This window comes from Protomyctophum parallelum (assembly GCF_964188405.1).
Source record: "Protomyctophum parallelum genome assembly, chromosome: 2".
Lineage (NCBI taxonomy): Eukaryota > Metazoa > Chordata > Actinopteri > Myctophiformes > Myctophidae > Protomyctophum > Protomyctophum parallelum.
This window is the reverse complement of record NC_139699.1, coordinates 23,451,767-23,474,244: the sequence shown is the minus strand read 5'-3', so window position 1 is coordinate 23,474,244 and position 22,478 is coordinate 23,451,767. Positions and strand designations below refer to the sequence as shown.

The 22,478-nt window shown below is 43.1% G+C and overlaps 1 protein-coding gene across 1 annotated transcript in view; it reads right to left on the bottom strand.

The window, feature by feature from the left end:
- The window catches only part of LOC310853776 (tetraspanin-4-like), a gene marked incomplete at both ends in the record, with an annotated part of 71,508 nt that extends 51,262 nt beyond the window's left edge, over window positions 1–20,246 (bottom strand). The window contains one exon of the mRNA XM_083758223.1: window positions 19,899–20,246. Coding sequence (XP_083614349.1) covers window positions 19,899–20,246 — 348 coding nt within the window. The remainder of the gene's footprint in view (window positions 1–19,898) is intronic.
- Window positions 20,247–22,478: the final 2,232 nt, after the last annotated feature.

Below are 22,478 nucleotides of genomic sequence, written 5' to 3'. Positions count from 1 at the left end.
TCTTGTTGACCACTTTGGCACCAGGACACAACATTTCAGCACCGTGGAGAGCTCCTCTCAGCATGACAACAAACAGAGCAGTACAGGAACACAGCCCTGAGCTACAGAACACTCACTGCCAAAAGGAAGGCTATGAGATCAAACCGCATGGGGGTGTGTGTGTGTGTGTGTGGGGGGGGGGGGGGGGTGGGTAGCATAATAAATGATTGACCGTATAAGAAGTATACATTCGCTTACTGTACTTTTGTGTGTTTGTTTTTTAACCAAAGTACATGTTTTAGGTTATTATTAGAGTTAGTATAAAGATGAGTGTTTTTTTCTTTTTTTCATTTGCTGTTTTCTTTAGTTTTAACTATTTTAGAGGTGGGAGAGTGGGGGGGGGCATTCAAACAAGTGGCTAATTATGTGTTTTTTTTGTTTTTTCAAAGCACATTTTGATACCAATACTTTTGTACATTTACTGTACTCAAGGAAATGTTGAATTCAGAGTATTTCTATGTTGTATGTATTGATACTTTTACTTAAGTAAAACAATTGAGTACTTTATCCACCACTGCTGTTGAGCAAGACAGGGTTAAGGCGATGAGCTCCATCTATTCGCTCCACTGTCCCCCAGGGCTCTCTCTCTCTCTCCCACACACACATGGACGAGTTCAATGTCCACAGCTAATACGATTCTGGAGCTAAATTTGTTCCAACTCACATAGCTGGGAATCAGCACCACCCCTTCTTGCTCCATGTGCGTGCGTGTGTACGTGCGTGTGTGCACGTGTGTGTGTGTGTGAGGCACGTGCATGTGATGTTAGTGCTTGTTTGTGAGTGTGTAAGCCCTCTCGTTCACACACCAATACATTGTCTGCCTGTCTGTATGTCTGTCTGTCTGTCTGTCTGTCTCCATCTAATCGTCTAATTGTCGCTTCCTCTCGGTTCTCCATACATCTGGCCATACAGTTTTTTGGTACTTTGTGCTACTGCATCTTTCTACATCCACGTATGCTAGTGTGGGACATCCTCGTGATCAATGCCCAATTTGATTTCCAATCAATCAATGGAGCAATTATTTTTGTTTTCTTGTCCACCTCTGGAGCCACTTCATGTCAAGGTAGCTACATAACCGAAACCTCCACCATTAAATAGTGAAAAGAACAGAATTATACTCTGTTGTATTGTATACGACAGTCTCCACTTGTCCAGAACAACCAATCTACAATAAGCTCGCAACTGGGCTGCAGTAAGTATACAGTTGGCAGATTGGTTATTTTCACTGTCATACTGACCACAGCATAATAGGCATTTCTCTCTCTCTCATCATGGGCTCTCCCTTCATGCTTCTTCCTCTGGCTCCAGTCACCACCCACCCCCATAATCACGTTCCCCTGGCGGACTTCACAGGGCCGCCTTTCATCACCAACTCGTCATCTCTCCACCGTTCGCTCCGAATTAGATCTTCTGCCTTCTCCCTCCAGACCCCCAGCTGTGTGTCCTTCCTTGTTGCCCCATCAAACAAGTGTCTCTCATCTGTGCCTTCTCAAAATGCCAGATCTGCCCTAGGTAAAAGGGCTTAGACGTGAGCAGCCCACTGCTGCCTCCTTGAAGACGCTGCAGCTTGTGTGAAGAAGATTAGTCCGTTTCAGCCCTATCTCTCTCTCTCTCAATATCGTTGCTGTCAGGGCAGAATCCTCATGTCCAAAACTAGTACTTTTCAGGAAATTGGATTGGATTGAATATGTATTACCACTTTCAACTTCAATCCGGGGTAGAAGTGGAAGGTTACATAGTGCAGTGTTAAGCCCTGCAATAAATACTTTCTGGTATGACGAATAGCAAAATAAGCAGCTCTACAAGCTCCAACATGTTGATTCATTTTGAATGTACACATTGTGAATATAATTAAATGCAATATGTATACATTCAGAATGCATGCATTCTCAATGTGCATGTTTAGAAGGTATATGCATTCTGTAACAATACAGGGAAATCCATTTTGATTGCATATGCTACATTCAATTCAAAATGCAAAAAATGCAATGCATACATATATTCAAACATGCATACATTTTGAATGCATTTGCACTCAGAAGAAAACCTGTACCTGTAGATTTCTATAGACAGATAGCAGCAGATGGTTTCATATAGGCATACTGTATCAAATCCGGTTCCTATTCATAATAAAGGGTGCGTTCGGAAATGGGCCTACCGCACCGGGACACACTCGCCTATTAGTTTGCATTGCACAGTGCGCTCAAAGTGATACTGCCAGTATGATAGGAGATTATATGATTATATGCCAAAAGCATTCAGTCTTTCCAATGATATAATAAATAACAATCATGCTTATTTATCTAGCACTTTACATGCAGACTGGAAGACTGGAAACATAATAAAAAGAACAGAAGAAGACAGACGGTAATCAGGTTGTAAAAGCAGTGTACGTGAGGTTTATGTCATCTCCCAACAGAGAGAGGTAAGGTAAGGGCAGTGGTTGAAAAAGTACTCACATTTCTTACTTAGGTAAAAGTATCAACACCGTTATAGAAATACTCTGTTACAAGTAAAAGTCCGGAATTCAAAATGTACAAAGTACAAAAGCATTGGCATCAAAATGTACTTCACTGAAAGTGAATGTCCCATTTCAAGTTTTCTAATGTATACAAATATTTTGAAAATAGCAGATCAACAAGCTCAAATCTGTCGCATTATGGCCAAATTGTCAAATAAGGAAGAAGCTCACAATGCCTGCATGGCGTGCAAGGAGTTTGTAGATCTTTAACTCTGAGATTGGATTGGAATCAAATGGATCCATAACTGTCAGATTGAACACTGAGGATTTTACCATGTAGACTGCTGTCCCAGAGGTCAAATTAACAAACCAATAAAATAACAGAATCGGAGCGGCAGGGGCGGTATTGCAGTCGCTGTACCGCACTGTTGTGACGAAAAGAGAGTTGAGCCAGAAGGCAAAGCTCTCTGTCTACCGAGCAATCTTCGTTCCTACTCTCATCTATGGTCATGAAGTGTGGGTCATGACCGAAAGAATAAGGTCACGAATACAAGCAGATGAAATGAGTTTTCTTCGACGGGTGGCTGGCATCTCCCTTAGAGATAGGGTGAGAAGTTCAGTCACACGAGAGAGACTCGGAGTAGAACCGCTGCTCCTTCGCCTGGAAAGGAGCCAGATGAGGTGGTTCGGGCATCTGGTTAGGATGCCACTCGGGCGCCTCCCTAGGGAGGTCCTCGACGCATGTCCCACTGGGAGGAGACCCCGGGGCAGACCAAGGCGCAGTTGGAGGAAATACATCGACTCTCTGGCCTTGGAACGTCTCGGAATCCCCCAGGAGGAAGTCACTAATGTTGCTCGGGAGAGGGAAGTCTGGAGCTCTCTGGTGGAGCTGTTGCCCCCGCGACCCGACTACGGATAAGCGGTTGAAGATGGATGGATGCATTCTGCGTTCATGATTTGAGGCTTTTCGTGAAAGCCAATGTTAGTCAATTAGAATATATGAAATATCGGACAGATCCGCCTTGAGGATTTTTGGTAATAGAAACAAAAAAGTGTTTTACAAAAGTCGGCCTCCTGGTGGCGCTATAGCAGGCCGTTCTGGAAAATTTGGGGCAGAGGTTCATCGTTGGCATTATATAGGGAGTGTGTGTGCAAAGTTTGGCATCGACCGGGTTAACAAGCCCACCAGAACCGGCTAGCCTGCCAGACACGTAGCTACGTTATCCAGGGGTTTATATTCTTTATTCCATGTTTTGATCTGATCGTATCATTAGCCACCGTTCGTTAGCACAATTAACAGTCCAAGTGGGACACTGCAGGTTGGGGCCATTTTGAAGATGCGCGAGCTTGCATTCAATGGTCCACGTTCAAATGCCTGTATCTCCAAATCGGCGCAATGAATGGCGTTTCTGGTGAAAACAAGGTTTTTCAATTGCCCACAGCCGGCGCTGTGATACTCTCGGTCAGGTTTTTTCTGCACAGTTGGAGAACAACAACCGGTCAAGACACCACACACAGCATTTTGTCATTGTAAGATGCTGTTACGGATATTTGGCTCTTCAAAATAAGTGTTACGCACGATAAAACCTTGGCAATGTGCGATTTAAATAATGCTGGCGGCAAGACTGTTTAATAAAGTATGATATTGATATTTATGTCACCTTGATAAAGTCAGTTACATGTGTGAAAAATATGACCTATATTTCAATACAACTACTCTCCAATATGTCAACCAACCACCAATAAAAAACAAGTTGCCTGCTAGCAGCTAGCTAGCACCTAGCCTGAAGCCCAACAGCAAATGGAAAAATAGGTAAAGTGGTTGAAACTGAAAACAAGATCAATGAAGAACTTGCAGAACAAAAAGCTAAGACTGAAAGTCAAGATCAAAAAGAATGTGTCAGTAGTATCAGGAAGAATGTTTTAGTCAGCTGCGTGCGTGCGTGCGTGTGTATAGCGATCTTCTGTGTTGTTCTACAGGCCATCAGTCACATCCCGTGTTATTTTGAGTAATTGGTAGTCCCTTATCATGTGATAAAACCCCCTACTAGCAGGTACCAATTCCTTACAAAAAGAACAACGTTCAGAATTCCATGGCAACAGTCTAATAACACGAGGCCTTTTAGTTAGGGTGTCGTAAAATGGCTTTGCATTTTGACCTTTGCAGGTGGTCACTGTTTGCTTTAGCAAATGAGCAGAGCAGTGTCTCTCACAACAGAATGTAAGAGTTGGTTGCAGCCGGCATCATATTGATGGTCCATTACCACCTACCTCTTCTTCAGCACCTACCCCAGCTGCCTGCTACTGATGGCGGTTAGCATCTTGCTTTACGTCGGGGTGGCTTTCCCCGTCGCCTACCAGCAGCTGTTCAGGCCTGTGTACAGTTTATACACATGTACATTTCTTACTAGGCGGAGGAATATATCCCATCCTTTTCACATTGTCCTGTTATAGCGCCACCAACAGGTGGATTTTTACAAAACACATTTTTGGAACAAAATGCCTCAAATCATCCAATTGCCATCCAAGGCGTAAGAAGAAATGTCACCCCTTTCACACTGGCCTATTATAGCGCCACCAGGAGGCCACAACCTGACCTGCCCTGGTGGAGACCCATGTGCCCCGAGGGGCACTTTTTCTAGTTCTGTTTGTTTTAATTCATGTTTAGATTAGGAATTGCAATGTTATTAATTCACTTATTTCCTTTTTTTCTCTGGCAAAATCTGGCAACACTGTTGCACCAGCCTTATTCATCTCACCACCTATTCTCACACCTGTTCCCTGACCTCCTCTCCTCTCCTCTGCCTCCCCTCCCCCTTCATCCATTCATCCTTCAGTGCAAGGACTCACATTCTTTACTTAAGTAAAAGTTTTAATACTTTGATGTAGAAATAGACACATTTCCATACAACGTCACACACTGATAAGAACCTGGATGTGCTCGCAGGTCGGGGGCAAAAGAAACCGATCACTCATTAGATGCAATGTGAAAGTGGTTACAGCACTGATGTGAATGGATGCTGTTTTCATCCCAGTGTGGAAGGTTTAATATTCATCTTCACAGGTCTGTTCAAACACCCATAACAACACATAGCACATAAAAACACCAAGACAATACAAACACATGAGGTCACCAGCTTATACAGAATCGGCTATATTAGGGTGGATGTTTACTGTGATCTCTCGCTCTTGAAATATATACCTTTGTGTTAATGTTAACGATTCTCAAAGCATTTGTCCCCCAAACGCCCACCTCCAGTCACAGAGGGAGTGCTCCCTATAATGTTCACGGCTGCCTGATCGCACAGCTGACCAGCTCCAGCTATATCCCCTCAAACCTAATTTATGCTCCGCCGTGCGAAGGTTTTGCACACAGAGAACGGCCAAGAACAGCAGACCTCCAAGCTCACTGCAGCCGCATCCACGGCGTGATGTGAGCTTCTATGTCAGCTGTTCTCAGTGCGCAATACTGTTGGTGGGGTGAAGTATATCTGTCTCACTAGGGTGTGTCTCCAACACACAAGATACGGTTTAATGAACTGAAACCAGCGCACGCCAAAACAACAGGTTTGGGGATCTGTTGGAAATGGGAATTGATTACCGATACATGAAACAGGCACCTGTGCGTGCAGTCTCAATGTTTATAAACAAGAAACCCACCCATACTATGTTACAACTTAAGTAAAGGTGTGGAATACAAAATGTACTTGAGTAAAAGTACAAAGGTATTGTTATCAAAATGTAGTAGGCTACCAAAAGTAGAAACCACTCTACGCTCGCTGCCTTCAGGAGAGAGAGAGAGAGAGAGAGAGAGAGAGAGAGAGAGAGAGAGAAAACGCTCTCTTGCTTTTAACAACCCCTGCAGTTCAAAACACCCCTCATATTTATATAGCACCTTTATCCAAAGCGCTTTATATTGTGCATTAAATTCACCCTTTCACACACCCATTCATACACTGATGGCAGATGAAACCATGAAAGGCAGTCGGGAGCACTAACTCTGGGGGAGCCCATGCATGTTCCCAAGTGGCCTCCCAAGCAGCAGTGGCTCTCCCCTGAGCCACTGCCTCCCTCTGCCTTCCAGAAGCCTTACCAGTGGGCCACATTACAAAAATATCAAGGGAACAGGGGCCAGTTGATAAAAATGACAACATTAATGTTACCTGATAACTTTTCCCTTTTGTTTGCTTTATTTCCACATAACATTCAGTATGAAAAGAAAAGTGTGCAATGTGCATTATCTTATGGCTTTGCCTTCCAGTTCTATTCTGTCAACGGCACATTTGTAATCAAAGTAATTTCTCTCTTTATCCAATTTGCACATTCAACACAAACAACTGTTTCCACAAACTACCTCTAAAATAGCTTACCCAGCTTTCTGTGTGTTTAGCTGCCAAGTGATTAACATTGACGATACAGTAGTTAATTAGAGCTATGTTTCGTGGTGTTTGCGTATCGTGGTGTGGGGTTAAAATATGCAAACAATTATCAAAACTGAATTAAGTAATTTAAATAATTAAAAAATATTCTGATACATTTAACAGGGCAACAGGGCTTTGGTGATTAATTAACATCCCTGCAGTTCCTTAGCCTGGCTAATAAGCCAGACCGAATCAGCCGTTGGCAAAAACAAATTGCCTGCCGGCGGATTGTGTTGTGTGATATTAGTCTGGCTTATTAGCCAGGCTAGCAGTTTCTACCATGGACATGTCCTATAGTACTGCGACAATGGCCCCCAGAAGTCGGCATACCCCTACCGGAGTTAGGACCAAACACAACATAGTTTTTCCTCATCTCTAAGGCCTCCCATACATGAAATGGATTCTTGTATAAAAATATTTTACTGCAAAAGTGGTGAAATTGTTATTTAAAGTTATACACCTCAAACTAAAAATAAAGCCTGTCCGTCTGGTGGTTGAGGCACTTAAAGGCATGTAGATTCACAATGGAAGCTCTGAGAGGTTCAAAACTTGGCATACTTGAAGCCAGAACATACCTCTACATTCTAGAAAAGACTGAATGTCAATATCTGAATGTCAATATGAGATATAGTCATTTGAACACATACTTACAGTAGGCGGAATTGTCATCTATGTAGATGTCTTCTCTACTTTGTAGTAAAGCAGCAACACATATGATGGCTTGTAGGAAAGGTGAGGTTCTACTGAATCCAGCAATACCAATTGTGTAAATGTAGCTTGCATAATCGTGGAGTTATGCCACAAAACGTATATGGTGTCCCAAACGGGGGGAAATAAAACTAATGAAATCTACAGTATCACATTAGTTTTATTTTTACTTCACTTATCAAGGGTGGGAAAACATAAACAAATCACTTGAGTAGAAGTCCCTAAAATGTATGAAATGTCTCAAACTTGAGAAATGAGAAATTGTGAACAAATAGATGCCGCTTCAATAGAGAAATATGCAAGCCTAGATTGGAACTACTAACTATTATTATGTTGCAGCACATGACCTGGATCAAGCTCAAATCTCAATATTATCCTCCTAAATATAGATAATCAAGTTATTCATTTCTGTTATTTGAGTTATTTGGTTACAGTCAAGTTATACTACAGTATGTGGCTCCACCTGCATCTTATTGCCTACAGTATGTGGCTTTCTTCATAAAATGACCGGTAAAATCATTTCACATATTTTGGAATGTGAAAAGATGAGATGAACCTTGTCAAATCAAGTAGATATTTAGCTGACTGGAGTGGAGAGTGACCTAGCATTTAGTTCTCTTTAGTGTAACAGAGCCTACTGCCTGTCCAGTCTACACTGACAATAGCAGAACCCTGCACACTGTTTCACCAGAATGGAAAATAGACTTAGTTAGTATCACTTGTAATATGGTTACTGCACATATACTATAGCCTAAAAATAGTGCACGTAATGCACAACATAGATACAAATTCTGAAGTGTGTCTTTAAAATTTTACCAAAATGGAATATTGGATCCAAATCTTTGTATCATCTTTGCTAAACAGTTGGAAAAAAGCACGAAACAAGACCCATAATGTATAAAGCCCACGGCAGAAGACCTTCAACACATACTAACTGTTGTTCAACAGAGAGATGATGTTCATAAAACCCTGGCAAACCCACATTCAATATACTCTCCTCATCATATACTGTATCATGTTGAGAAAACTACTCCAGTAAGACCAGAGTGAGAGCATGCCGTCTCGTCAAGAAGACTGAATAGGGTACAACATTGTTGAATAGGATACAACACTGTTTAACATACAAATATATTGTTTCATTTGTGGGAAGGCCAGCACAATTGATTGATTGATTGATTGATGAATTTAATAGTTTATTAGACATAAATGTAAAAACAGCAACAGAGTACAGTCATACAATCAGTCCAAAAGGGATAGCACAAAAAAGTAATTGCGGTCTTGTGCAATCAGTTCATAGACAAAACCAGGACTACTGGTCAGAGTACCAGAGACAGGGCCTTCACATGGTCACTGGTCAGAGTACCAGAGACAGGGCCTTCACATGGTCACTGGTCATAGTACCAGAGACAGGGCCTTCACATGGTCACTGGTCCGAGTACCAGAGACAGGGCCTTCACATGGTCACTGGTCAGAGTACCAGAGACAGGGCCTTCACATGGTCACTGGTCAGAGTACCAGAGACAGGGCCTTCACATGGTCACTGGTCAGAGTACCAGAGACAGGGCCTTCACATGGTCACTGGTCAGAGTACCAGAGACGGGCCTTCACATGGTCACTGGTCAGAGTACCAGAGACAGGGCCTTCACATGGTCACTGGTCAGAGTACCAGAGACAGGGCCAAGACATCGGCTGCTCTCGTACCCAGATCTCTTTGCATATGATGACAAATATCATAAATGCTACCTAAAACACTAAATATCTAAACGAAATATAGCAGCCATAAAACAAAGAATTAGAACAGCAGACCAGTATCTATGTCAAAGGTTTTATTAATCTCGCTGAAGTAGTTAACATCTTTCTTTAAATAAATGAAAGTGATGACAAGTCATCACTGTCAATAAATAAGAGTTATGACATACTGAAGACACTGGTCCATGGTTTTCTTCATCGATATATCTGCAGGTCTATGTAGTAGTTCTGGATTTTCTTGGAGATTTGCATCTTCTCTCATTGTGCCCATTTCCCATGGGCACACTTTTAGAGCATGCAACATCAGACTTTCCATGTTCTACAAATTATAATGCTGTATGTTTCCAGGGTTTGTATTTAGACAATATCATCTTCTTCCTCAGAGTCAGTGTCTTCTGTATGTCATCATAACAGTCAAGGAGTTTATATACCGTAAATGGAAATTGGTGCATTTACAGTATATAGAGCTTTTATCCAAAGCACTTTACATAGATTGTGCATTACATTCACACATTTAGTCACACACCGATGGCAGAGGAAACCATACAAGACACCGACCTGCACATCGGGATCAATTAGGGGTTCAGAGTCTAACTCTGGGGGAGCCCTGGATCGAACTGAGAATATGGTATGATACAGTACTACCGGTATATTGTTAGTTCACACTGAAATTTGTCTTGCGAACCTCACGGTTCTCCATCCAGCCGCTCTATTGGCCACTCTATCCCTGAGGCACTGCCGCCTCGGCATATTACCGGTATTATACTGTATATTGTATATTTGTCATCATACACAAACAGATCTGGGTACGAGAGGAGCAGATGATGTACAACTTCATCAACCTTTCTGATGCTGCATGAAGGACCTTAAGTCTCTGGTACACATACCAATACCAGCCATAATGGCTGTCAGATGTTCTGGTCTTGTACTGGTCTTCACACAAATTAAAAATATCTTTGTATGTTAAACAATGTTGTATCAACCCTATTCAGTCTTCTTGATGAGACTGGTGCAGGCATGATCTCACTCAACATTTGCAACTTGCTCATTACTGCAGCATATTGTCTGTATATAGAGCCACGGTTTTATGAACATCATCATCTCTCTGTTGAGCAACATTTAGTAAGATCATTTTAATTTTGAGTATCTGCCGATACCGATTTTTCCCCATCTGAAAATTATATTTTTATGCAACTCCTCCAATATCACAATAGTACAATATCCCAAATCACGGACAATATACAGTCTAATATCATGATATGGATATCATATTGATACTAGGGATGTCCCAATCACATTTTTGTGCTCCTGATCTGATCATTAAAAATGTCATGATCGGCCCCGATTTCCGATACACTTCACATTATAAGATCACATAAGATGCACATAGGTGGAGTCAAATACTGTAGTATAAATTGACTGTAACCAAATAACTCAAATAACAGAAATTAATAACTTGATTATTTATATTTATGAGGATAATATTGAGATTTGAGCTTGATGAGGGAACAGGCTTTCGCCTTTGCTGCCCCAACCCTGTGGAATGCCCTCCCTAAGGCACTCAGAGATGCCCCTACCCTTCAAACCTTCAAATCCACCCTCAAAACCCACCTCTTTAAAATTGCCTTCCCTTTTCACGGTCTTTTAATGTCCTTTTTCTATTAAAGTTGTTTTTAATTTGTTGTTACCTCTGTAAACCCCCCCCCCATGTAAAGCGTCTTTGGGTACTCAGAAAAGCGCTATATAAGTTTGAGATATTATATTATTATTATTTAACATCCAGGTCATGTGCTGCAACAATAATAGTTAGTAGTTCCACTGTAGGCTTGCATATTTCTCTATTGAAGCGGCATCTATTTCTTCACAATTTCTCATTTCTCAAGTTTGAGACATTTCATACATTTTAGGGACTTCTACTCAAGTGATTTGTTTATGTTTTCCCACCCTTGATAAGTGAAGTAAAAATAAAACTAATGTGATACTGTAGATTTCATTAGTTTTATTTCCCCCCCGTTTGGGACACCATATACGTTTTGTGGCATAACTCCACGATTATGCAAGCTACATTTACACAATTGGTATTGCTGGATTCAGTAGAACCTCACCTTTCCTACAAGCCATCATATGTGTTGCTATGACAATCCATTCCAGAGTCACTACAAAGTAGAGAAGACATCTACATAGATGTACAATTCCGCCTACTGTAAGTATGTGTTCAAATGACTATATCTCATATTGACATTCAGATATTGACATTCAGTCTTTTCTAGAATGTAGAGGTATGTTCTGGCTTCAAGTATGCCAAGTTTTGAACCTCTCAGAGCTTCCATTGTGAATCTACATGCCTTTAAGTGCCTCAACCACCAGACGGACAGGCTTTATTTTTAGTTTGAGGTGTATAACTTTAAATAACAATTTCACCACTTTTGCAGTAAAATATTTTTATACAAGAATCCATTTCATGTATGGGAGGCCTTAGAGATGAGGAAAAACTATGTTGTGTTTGGTCCTAACTCCGGTAGGGGTATCTCGAAAACTAAAGCACTTTTTGACTGTTTGTTGCAGGACTACTACTTATCTGTGTCCTCGAGCGAATCTCAGACACTGCTGCATGGAACAATCAGCATTTAGCGCCACACCTTGAACATGCACCCTCCCATTAGGTCAAGGAAGAGGCTCCACATCACGTCATGTCAAGTCTGCCTCATTCTCCCCAGATTTGGCACAAACATGATGAATTTATTCGACAAATATGCCACCAATATGTGGAATGCCCTACCAACAGCCAGCAAAAAGTTTGACTCCCTACTCTCCTTCAAAACCTACCACCTGTCTGCAAATTGCACCCGGATCTAGACAAATAATCTATCTTGTCAACGGACCCCTAGAGTTCTCAACAGGCCCTAAAATGAAGGCCCGGCCCTACCTGGGCCCTCATCAAACCCTGTACACTTAAGACACTGCCCCCGCTGCCACCCTTAGATCTATATCCATATTTTGATCTGACCCCCCATGCCAAAACGCCAGCACTCGCCCAGCAATCTGCTGTCACCCCAGGATGTGTGCACGCGACCTCGCCTTGCAAACTGTTAATTAAGTAAGTCAAACAATCAAATAGTGACACCAAACGGGGAGCTTTCCATTTTCGCCTACAACGCTGGAACCACATGGATTCCTTCTCATTTCCGCCCTTCCATCATTTAAGTTTATTGTCTCCACCAGCCGAAGGCATGGTGGGAGAGTATGTTTTGCACTCCGTCCGTCCGTCCGTCCGTGTGTCCGTCCGTCCGTGAGCAGCTAATCTCGGCCACCGTTAACCCGGTCGATGCCAACTTTTGCACACACACTCCCTGGATGCCAACGATGAACCTCTGCCCCAAACTTTCCAGAACGGCCTGTTATAGCGCCACCAGGAGGCTGCTTTGTGCAAAACAAGTTTTTGCACAGTACACCTACAGAATTTGTCCAAACATCACGCAAATTGCTACACAGTCTCTCTAGAGCCATTCAACGAAACGGGTCTTTCACATTTCTCAGACTCCATCCTGATTGGTTAAGATTGGCTTCCAAAATTCACAGGAGTGCTCAGTTTCAAACAAAATGCTGCAAATCATGAACACATCGCGTGATTTCCGTGAAATTGTGCACCCACATTCCCACTAGGCCGAGGACGAAATGCCACATCAACAATTTCAACTCAGCCTCAAGGTGGCGCTATAACTGGCCCAAAAGTGTTTTTACCTCTAACTGCACGGATCTGTGGATAACTTCGTATGCCAACTCCCTAGAGGCCAAGGAAAAACCTTTGCCTGGAAATTTTCCCATCTGCTCTTTATAGCGCCACCAGGAGGCCGGCATATGTAAAACACATTTTCTATTATTACTCCTTCACATTTTATCCTAATTTCACGCAAATCGGTACACATGATCTCCATAGTCATGTGATCAAGACAGGTTTGTTTGATTTATCATATTCCATCCTGATTGGCCACGATTGGCTCCTACAGTTTTCAGGAGTAGCCCGCTTTGTACAAATCGCCACAATTCCTCAACGCAGCGTCCGATTGCAATGACATTGTGCACCCACATTCCCACTAGGCCGAGGACAAAATGCCACATGAACAATTTCAACTCAGCCTCAAGGTGGCGCTATAACTAGCCGAAAAGTGTTTTACCTCTAACTGCACGGATCTGTGGATAAGTTTGTATGCCAACTCCCTAGAGGCCAAGGAAAAACCTTTGCCTGGAATTTTTCACATCTGCTCTTTATAGCGCCACCAGGAGGCCCACATATGTAAAACAAATTTTCTATTATTACTCCTTCAGATTTTATCCAAATTTCACGCAAATCGGTACACATGATCTCCATAGTCATGTGATCAAGACAGGTTTGTTTGATTTCTCATATTACATCCTGATTGGCCACGATTGGCTCCTACAGTTTTCAGGAGTAGCCCGCTTTGTACAAATCGCCACAACTCCTCAACGCAGCGTCCGATTGCGAACTGTGCACGCATATTCCCACTAGGCTGAGGAAGAAATGCCACTTGACAGTTTTCAACAGCCTGATGGTGGCGCTACAACAAGCCAAGTCACGTCATGCACTCGCGCACACACACACACACACACGCCAGGGAGCAGGGCTAACTAGACCCCCCACTGGTCAAAATCTGTGCTTGAACAACCTTTGGCAATTCTCATTTTAAATCTATACATTTACACTTAATACAATATTTGTTTTGATTGCCCTGGTGGAGACCTGTGCCGATTGGCACTTTATCTAGTTATTATTATTTTTTAAACACACTTTTTTCTACAGTATACAGGCCTAATACTCCATATACAAAACTTAAACAAATCTTACACACTATCTCTGGAGTCATGTGATCAACGTAACATTCAGACATTTACATTGATCATTTCATGTTCATTCACTCTGATTGGCTATGGCTGTCATCCAAAGGTTGCTATAGAGCGTCGCAGTCCCGCCCCCCGGAAAAGAAATCCCCGTTCATTTTCCTCATAGACTTTTCAGAAAGTATCTATTTAAAGACGTTTACGCTTATTGAAGCTATATTTATTTTAAATGTCGCGACAAATCATGACAATAAACACAATGTTTTGGGCCAAACAAAGAATTAGAAAGTAGAAAAAATAATTATTTAATTATTTGTTTGGTCCAAAATATTATATATATATATATTTGTGGCTTCGTGCGACGCTTAAAAGGTCTTCATTTCGGCGTCGTCATGAAAGGGGGCGGGACTGCGCCACTCTATTCACGCACGCACATGCGCACACACAGACACAGACACGGATACACACACACACACACACACACACACACACACACACACACACACACACACACACACACTATAAATCATGAGTGTCCGACTGTCTTATCTACCACAAAATTGAGTCAAACATCGAGGGACCACTGAACAACAAAAGCAATTTCACTCATACCACAGGGACTCCTCCACAAATGCCGTACATGTCTTTCACATTTTACTGGGGCCATGTTTCAGCCACTTATGAGTGGCTGCAATTGGATTCACATATGGATTCATATTACTTTACAACTATTGGTAGGGTGCGTTCCCCATTTTTGTGGCATAAGAGTGAAATTAATTTAACCCCTTGTTTGAGCCAATTCTGGTTGATTTGTGGAGCTCCCTCTGGTGTTGTGATCTTCTGCTAAAACCTCTGACCCTGTTACACCAGGGCATGACAGAGGAAAGTCATCTCCTCTCATCTCTCCCTCCTGCCCTCAGCTGAGCACTAGAATTACTCCTGGCTCACTTTGTCCTCTTTTTACAAGTCGACCCACTTCCCACGTCACCCACGTGTGTGTGTGTGTGTGTGTGTGACTGTGTGTGTGTGTGCGTGCGTGCGTGCGTGCATGCGTGCGTGCGTTTGCGAAAGATGGCCTGATGAATCACTAACGACTAAAAACGATCAATCGTGGTGGAGATAAATCACGTTCCTCTATATTCACTCATTGAGGGAAGGTCATTTCCAAAGGAACAAAATTAAAAGCATCAGGGTGCTCCCTGGTGCTTTTCAAGCCTCCAGATAGCAATATATCACGCATTTTAATGCCACAACATTAAAATCTAATCGCAAAGTTCAGAATTATTTATTTAAATGTATTTATTTTTTGTGTATGTGTGTAAGTGTATGGTTCAACTTTTTATGGTCTATATTGTTTAGAATTGTTTAAAAAATTAAAAATCGCAATATTATTAAGAATCACAATATAAATTGAATAGGCACCTTATAGGTATCGATATCGTATCGAATTGTGAGGTAATTAAGTGAATCGCTTGGATATTCGGCACGGTTGATTCCACACAAAACATAAGAGATGTGTATAATGTGCAGTGTTTCTGTCTATTGATGCTCATTAAAGCACATTTCTTTGGCCTTGTCATCCGGTGCAGGAGAAGTAATTCTTTCTAGAGCGGAAGAACGGAGACAAACAGAGGAGTTTGAAAACACACACACGCACACACACACACACACACACACACACACACACACACACACACACACACACACACACACACACACACACACACACACACACACACACACACACACACACACACACACACACACACACACACACACACAGGAATAGTGATTAGAAAGTTGGGTTCTAATCAGTTCTTGCCATCTTCATGATTTGAACGCTAATAATTATGCAAAAAACTAAAAAGATATGCTATACTATTCATTTCAACATTTTAGCCTTTGTGAAAGACGCTTTGATGAGCCCCTAAACCAAATCGTTCTCATCAGTGCCACTCATGCTATGCAACGCAAGGTTCTGCATATGTTTATGCACTGAAGTACTTCAAACACCTGCTTCTTCAGTAGCACCTTATTGAAGCAATATTTATTTTAAATGTATCAAAATAAAGTTTACTACTAGGGGGAGGTGGCCCTCCCTTTGCAACACTTCTCCAGACTAGTCCTATAATTTTTTTAGGTTAGTTTTTCCCTAATGGGACTGATCGAGGGTAGCTACTGGGACGTAAGTCCCAGTAGCCGGACATTCGGGCAAGTGACTAATTTAGTGACTAATAATAATGTAGGACATGGTGTCCTCCATGGTGTCCTCTGCATGGTGTCCTCAATGGTGTCCTCTACATGGTGTCCTCCATGGTGTCCTCCATGGTGTCCTCTACATGGTGTCCTACATGGTGTCCTCTACATGGTGTCCTCCATGGTGTCCTCTACATGGTGTCCTACATGGTGTCCTCTACATGGTGTCCTCTACATGGTGTCCTCCAAAACGGTAGAGGAATGACAGAGTTACCATTTGGGGGTTCCTGGGGGTCCCTGGGGGTCACCAAACCTTGAGACCCCCAAAGACGCCCCCAGGGGGGCGACACTATTCCAACGAGCCCACCCCCGTCCAAAACGGTAGAGAAATGACAGAGTTACCATTTGGGGGTCCCTGGGGGTCCCCGAACCTTGAGACCCCCAAAGACGCCCCCAGGGGGGCGACACGATTCCAACGAGCTCACCCGCGTCCAAAACGGTAGAGAAATGACAGAGTTACCATTTGGGGGTCCCTGGGGGTCCCCGAACCTTGAGACCCCCAAAGACGCCCCCAGGGGGGCGACACGATTCCAACGAGCTCACCCGCGTCCAAAACGGTAGAGAAATGACAGAGTTACCATTTGGGGGTCCCTGGGGGTCCCCGAACCTTGAGACCCCCAAAGACGCCCCCAGGGGTGAGACACGATTCCAACGAGCCCACCCCCGTAAATAAATCCGGCCAGCCGACCCTTAAAACGACCGGCCGACGGTGTTTACCGGCCGGCGAACAAATGGATTCTGCCCTTGCTGTCCCACATCCCTTAGATGATTGTTAACAAGTAGACCCCGCACCCATGGCCGATTTTTGGCTCAGATCGCAATTTTGGAAAGTCACATCACCGATTATTGATATTTTGACTAATAAAATATCAGATTGGATTACAGTTTTAAGAAAATAGAAACGCATTGCATCCTAAAGCAGTGAATTGTGAGCATGTATATCAGCTATTTTAGAAAGAATCACCTATAATAGAGACAGCACTTTCAAAGTGGTTAGACATCGAGACATAGCAGCTGCATAATTTAAAACACAGATGTCATCAAAAGAAAGTCCAATCATCATCTCATATATATATTCAGATTTATCGGCCAAACCGATATATCTGTATATTCAGATTTATCGGCCAAACCGATATATCTGTATCTGTCTGGCTCTGATGTTAACAAGTAGCCACAGGAGACTAACAGGGACAGGTAAAAGGACGACCGAACTAAGACATGGATTCAGCACTTTGGCAGTTTCAACGGTGTGAATGGACATGTGATCTGCCGTGAGGCTATCAAAAATATGGCTTGACAGACACAGATTGACAAGTGATAAGATCCGCTAATATATAGACGGAGGCGATTGACAGCAGATATGCCTTTGTAAAAGGAATCGTCAAAAACATGGTAGCTAGGGGATGAAATCTGGGTTGATAATGGATGACACTGACTGTAGCGATTCACTGACGATACGATTTGTATCATTTTAAAGGTGTAGGGAAACGGAAATGGTGGGCATTTTATTTAGAAGTTTCAGCCGGTTTAAACATGAAACGCTGGCTCTGAAGTTTCTGAACCAATCCCTTCAGGCGATGGGACGGTAGCTATAGTGACGGTAGCTATGCTACATGCAGGGCATGGAGTGTTTGTTTACAAGTCAGATAGTCGGCCAGCTGTACCAGTTTACTGATGTGTGGCTTATTTCTACCCTATAATGTTTTCAGATACATATTTTAGAATCACCGAATTACAGTTTTTTAAATTTTATATAATTTATCTTCTCCCTGAGCTTTTTTCACATTTTCTATTTAACTACAGTGCAGAAACATAATTGCCTTCCTTGATGTAATAATGAGCATCAACGAACGATCACCTGGGCACAGTCACAGACACACAGCTTCCCTCTACAGAACTCTACTACTGAAAGTGACTGCATGAAGTCTGTCTCATTTCTGTAAAATTACTTAATTTCTGTGCAACAACTGTGCTTTCTTGTTTAGAACCTAGCTTGAGTTAACATGTAAAAAAAGCTTTCTTTGATGGCATCTTAGGATAGATGTAAACCTATTTGACAGTGCAGAAACATAATTGCCTTCCTCAACGACCATCACCTGGGCACAGTCACATACACACAGCTCCCCTCAGTGTGCTACTGAAAGTGACTCAGTCTCATTTCTCTCCAAAGCACTTGAATATGATGGAATATGATTAAAGCTCACATTTCATATCACACACACACCATAATTCATTAGTGCCCCCTAAAAAAAAATTAAAAAGGAAAAAATATATATATTCTTCTCTCGCCTGGTATAATTGAGGATTGAACGCGTCGGTTGGAATCCCTAGGGCGTGTGGACACGTCGGATGGACGGAACCAGTTAAAGGACAACTTTAGTTTTTTTCAAACAAGGTTCATGTTTTAGGTTGTTATTAGAGAAAGTAAAAGATGAGTTTGCTTCATTTGCTTCTTTTGTTTTAGGGATTCGAGCATGGGGATAAATAATTATGTATTTCTTTTACAAAAGGTTATAGCGATTTCTTTTTTTATTATTTACTATGGTCTTAATTACTAGACCCCAAGAAATTACATCTGGCCACAAAAGATCACGGGGATCTACTGATTGTGTCAAACTGACATATTTCCACACACATTCCCCCCAGTAGGCTACCTTCACATTCAGTAGATCCTGGGATCTTTTGTGGCCAGATGTAATTTGTTGGGGTCTAGTATAGGACTATAGTGAATGATAATAAAATAAAATAAAAATTAAATAAAAATAAAATTATATACATATTTAGCCCCATGCTCGAATGCCCCCGCCCCCCTGTCAAAAACAGCTAAAATCCCTAAAATGAAAGAAAGCAGCAAATGAAAAGAAATTAACACTCATCTTTTACTTTCTCTAATAACAACCTAAAATATGAACCTTGGTTGAAAAAAACTAAAGTTGTCCTAGAATATTTAAAAACTGTGTACATTGGTGACTATAACTATAATCTGCCTGATATTGAGGCCTACAAAATCGGGAAAAAACAAACAAAATAAATCAACTAGTCAACTAGTACCAACAAGGTCAACTAGTACCAACAAGGTCAACTAGTACCAACAAGGTCAACTAGTGGATGTACTAGTCGACTAGTTGGCCGCCGGGTGAACTACGTCAGAGACTCCGCCTTGAGCCCGAGCTGCTGGCCAATGGAGAGCGACGGTCTGGGACCGAGGCTAGCCTTGAGCCATCTAGCCTTTATATATATGGGCGTTCCCACATAACTTCCGGGTATGATGATGATCTATGCAAGCGAGCACGTGCGTGCTTGCATAGATCATCATCACACACACACACACACACACACACACACACACACACACACACACACACACACACACACACACACACACAGCGACTTAGTGTGACACTCACCCAGAACAGCAGGTTGAAGAAGACCATGCTGTAGCGCAGGCCCATCAGGCAGCCCTGGGCCATCTTGCAGCGCCGTAGCTCCAGCAGGAAGATGAAGGAGAGGTCCAGGTAAAACACCACGTACTTCTTGTTCTTGCCCGGAGCGTAGCGCCCCTTGCCGTCCGGCCCGGCCTGCCCCGACGGGGCCTTGGTGGTGTGGAAGCCGAATGCGAACGGCGGCCGCTTGTACTCGAACTCGCCGCTGTATCGGTGGAACCCGGAGGACCCGAATGGCGGCGAGTCGGGCGGCTTGCTGTCCAGGGACGGACTGCGCCGGTACGGCGTCTCGTCCGTGCTCGAACGTCTCATCGTTTACGAGTGAGTTAAAGTCTTCTTTTTACGCTTTAAGTGCGATTAGCTATACCGCCACCCCCCGGGCTCGGCTCCAGGCCGGTTGAGGAGATGAAAACAAAAGAAAAAAGCTAATAATGAGTGGAATAAATGGAATAGTTTATTGTTTGTTGCTTTGCTGCTCTCTCAAAATCTGTTTAAAATCTCAACGTGAATGCCCAGATAATTGGCGGTTCCTCCCGGGGCAAAGGTGTAAGTCTCTTAAATGTCGAGGCCTCTCTACTCGAACATTAATTTGAATCCCTAACCGATCGATAGCGCGGCCGGCCAGATGAAGTGGTTTTGTTGAGGGTCAAAACGTGACTTGAGTTAATCAGTTCAATGATCATCATCATGTCCTCCTCATCAGTTCCACACTGTTCCATTCCACAGACAATACAACAGTCCTTTGTATAATCACTGTTGTAATTAATGTGCACAGAGGCCAATATCCCATCACGCACACACGCACACACACACACACACACACACACACACACACACACACACACACACACACACACACACACACACACACACACACACACACACTATTCGCTCTCCATGAATCCCATAAACACAGGTGTAATGCTCTGAGAGAGAGAGAGAGAGAGAGAGAGAGAGAGAGAGAGACACAGAGAAGATGACCTGCAGTTCTGCCAATTCTACCACATCCTACTGATCAGAAAGACCGCTGCCAGGTGTGGAGAGTAAAGCCCATATAATGTACAGCTTGCTTTCTCCTGAGAAACGTCCTCCTAGCTGCCATTCAGAGACAGGTGTTCTCTGGTACGAGGTGACAACTATGCTTACAATGTCACTAATCTAGGACTCACTCTTCCGCTGACAGAACGACACAGAGAACTCACTAATACCCATGTGGGTTTGTTGCTTTCGCTGACAAAAAACTAAAAAAAAAAAAGCAAGGGATAAAAAAGCCTCAGAATTGCATGAAAAAACAGCAAAGACGGACAGAAGGATGCTATGTTGAATGAGGATGAAAGGGAAACAGGGAGCAATGATGAATATAATGCACGGAAAGCATTCTTTCTTTGGTTTCTTAAGTGAGTTTGAAAGCTCCCTCACCTTCTACCTCAATCTGCACACTAACTTCTTCCTTTTTTCTGTAAAAGATTCTCTGGGATTACTATCCTCCTCTTCCGGTTCCCTGGCTCAAACTCTGTCTCTCTTTCTCTCTGGTATACTCTCTCCTCCACCTTTGCATCCCTCTCTCTATCTCACTCCTCTGTAAATACTGCTGATGGCAAGTGAATGAATCCCCAGACTCTCATCTGCAAAGCAGAAGCGCTCGCTGACTGGCTCGGCGTGGCCGTCTCGCGCTCGTTTGGAAACGCGTTCTTCTGTCCTCCTCTCCTCTATGTGGGGAAGTAGATCTAGGTGTCCATGTGGGTCATGGCTGAGCAGCCAGTGGGAGAAACACAGAAAGGGAGACAGACAGAGAGAGATAGATAGACAAAGAGAGAGAAAAGAGGAGAAAGAGTTTCTTCTAAATGAAATAATGACTGCAGTGTTTGAGACCAGCCTACCTGCTTGGAGCTTCCTCCCTCCCTCTCTCTCTCTCTCTCTCTCTCTCTCCTTTTTTTACAAGCTTCTTCCATCTCTCTCTCTCCCCCTCCCCTTTTGGTTGTTTCACAACCTCAGCGCCAGTCTCTCTCTCTTTCTCTCTCTCTTTCTCTCTCTCTCTCTCTCTCTCTCTCTCTCTCTCTCTCTCTCTCTCTCTCTCTCTCTGTCTCTCTCTCTCTCTCTCTCTGGCTCAGTACCAGTGTCTCTCCACCACATGATACCGGTACATGCGGTACAACCTCCACCTCTCTGTGTCTGTACCTGAACCATGAGTGTTGGTGACAGGAGGACGGAGACACTCATTCATCCTTAGGACACACCCTTACTACCCGCTACAGCCAATCAGTGGCTGGCAACCCATCCTCCCCTAGCGCGCGCACGCACGCACACACACACACACACACACGTTGCGCACGCACACGCGCACGCGCATGAGCGCGCGCGCACACACACACACACACACACACACACACACACACACACACACACACACACTTCTATCTCTCCATCTCTCTCTGCATCGGAGCTCATTCTACATTCTACAGTTGTTCCAGTGCACACCACCACAGTCACAGAGCCAGGCTCCATGGGTTGGTTCAGTGATAATGGTCCCTCTGTCCCCTAGGA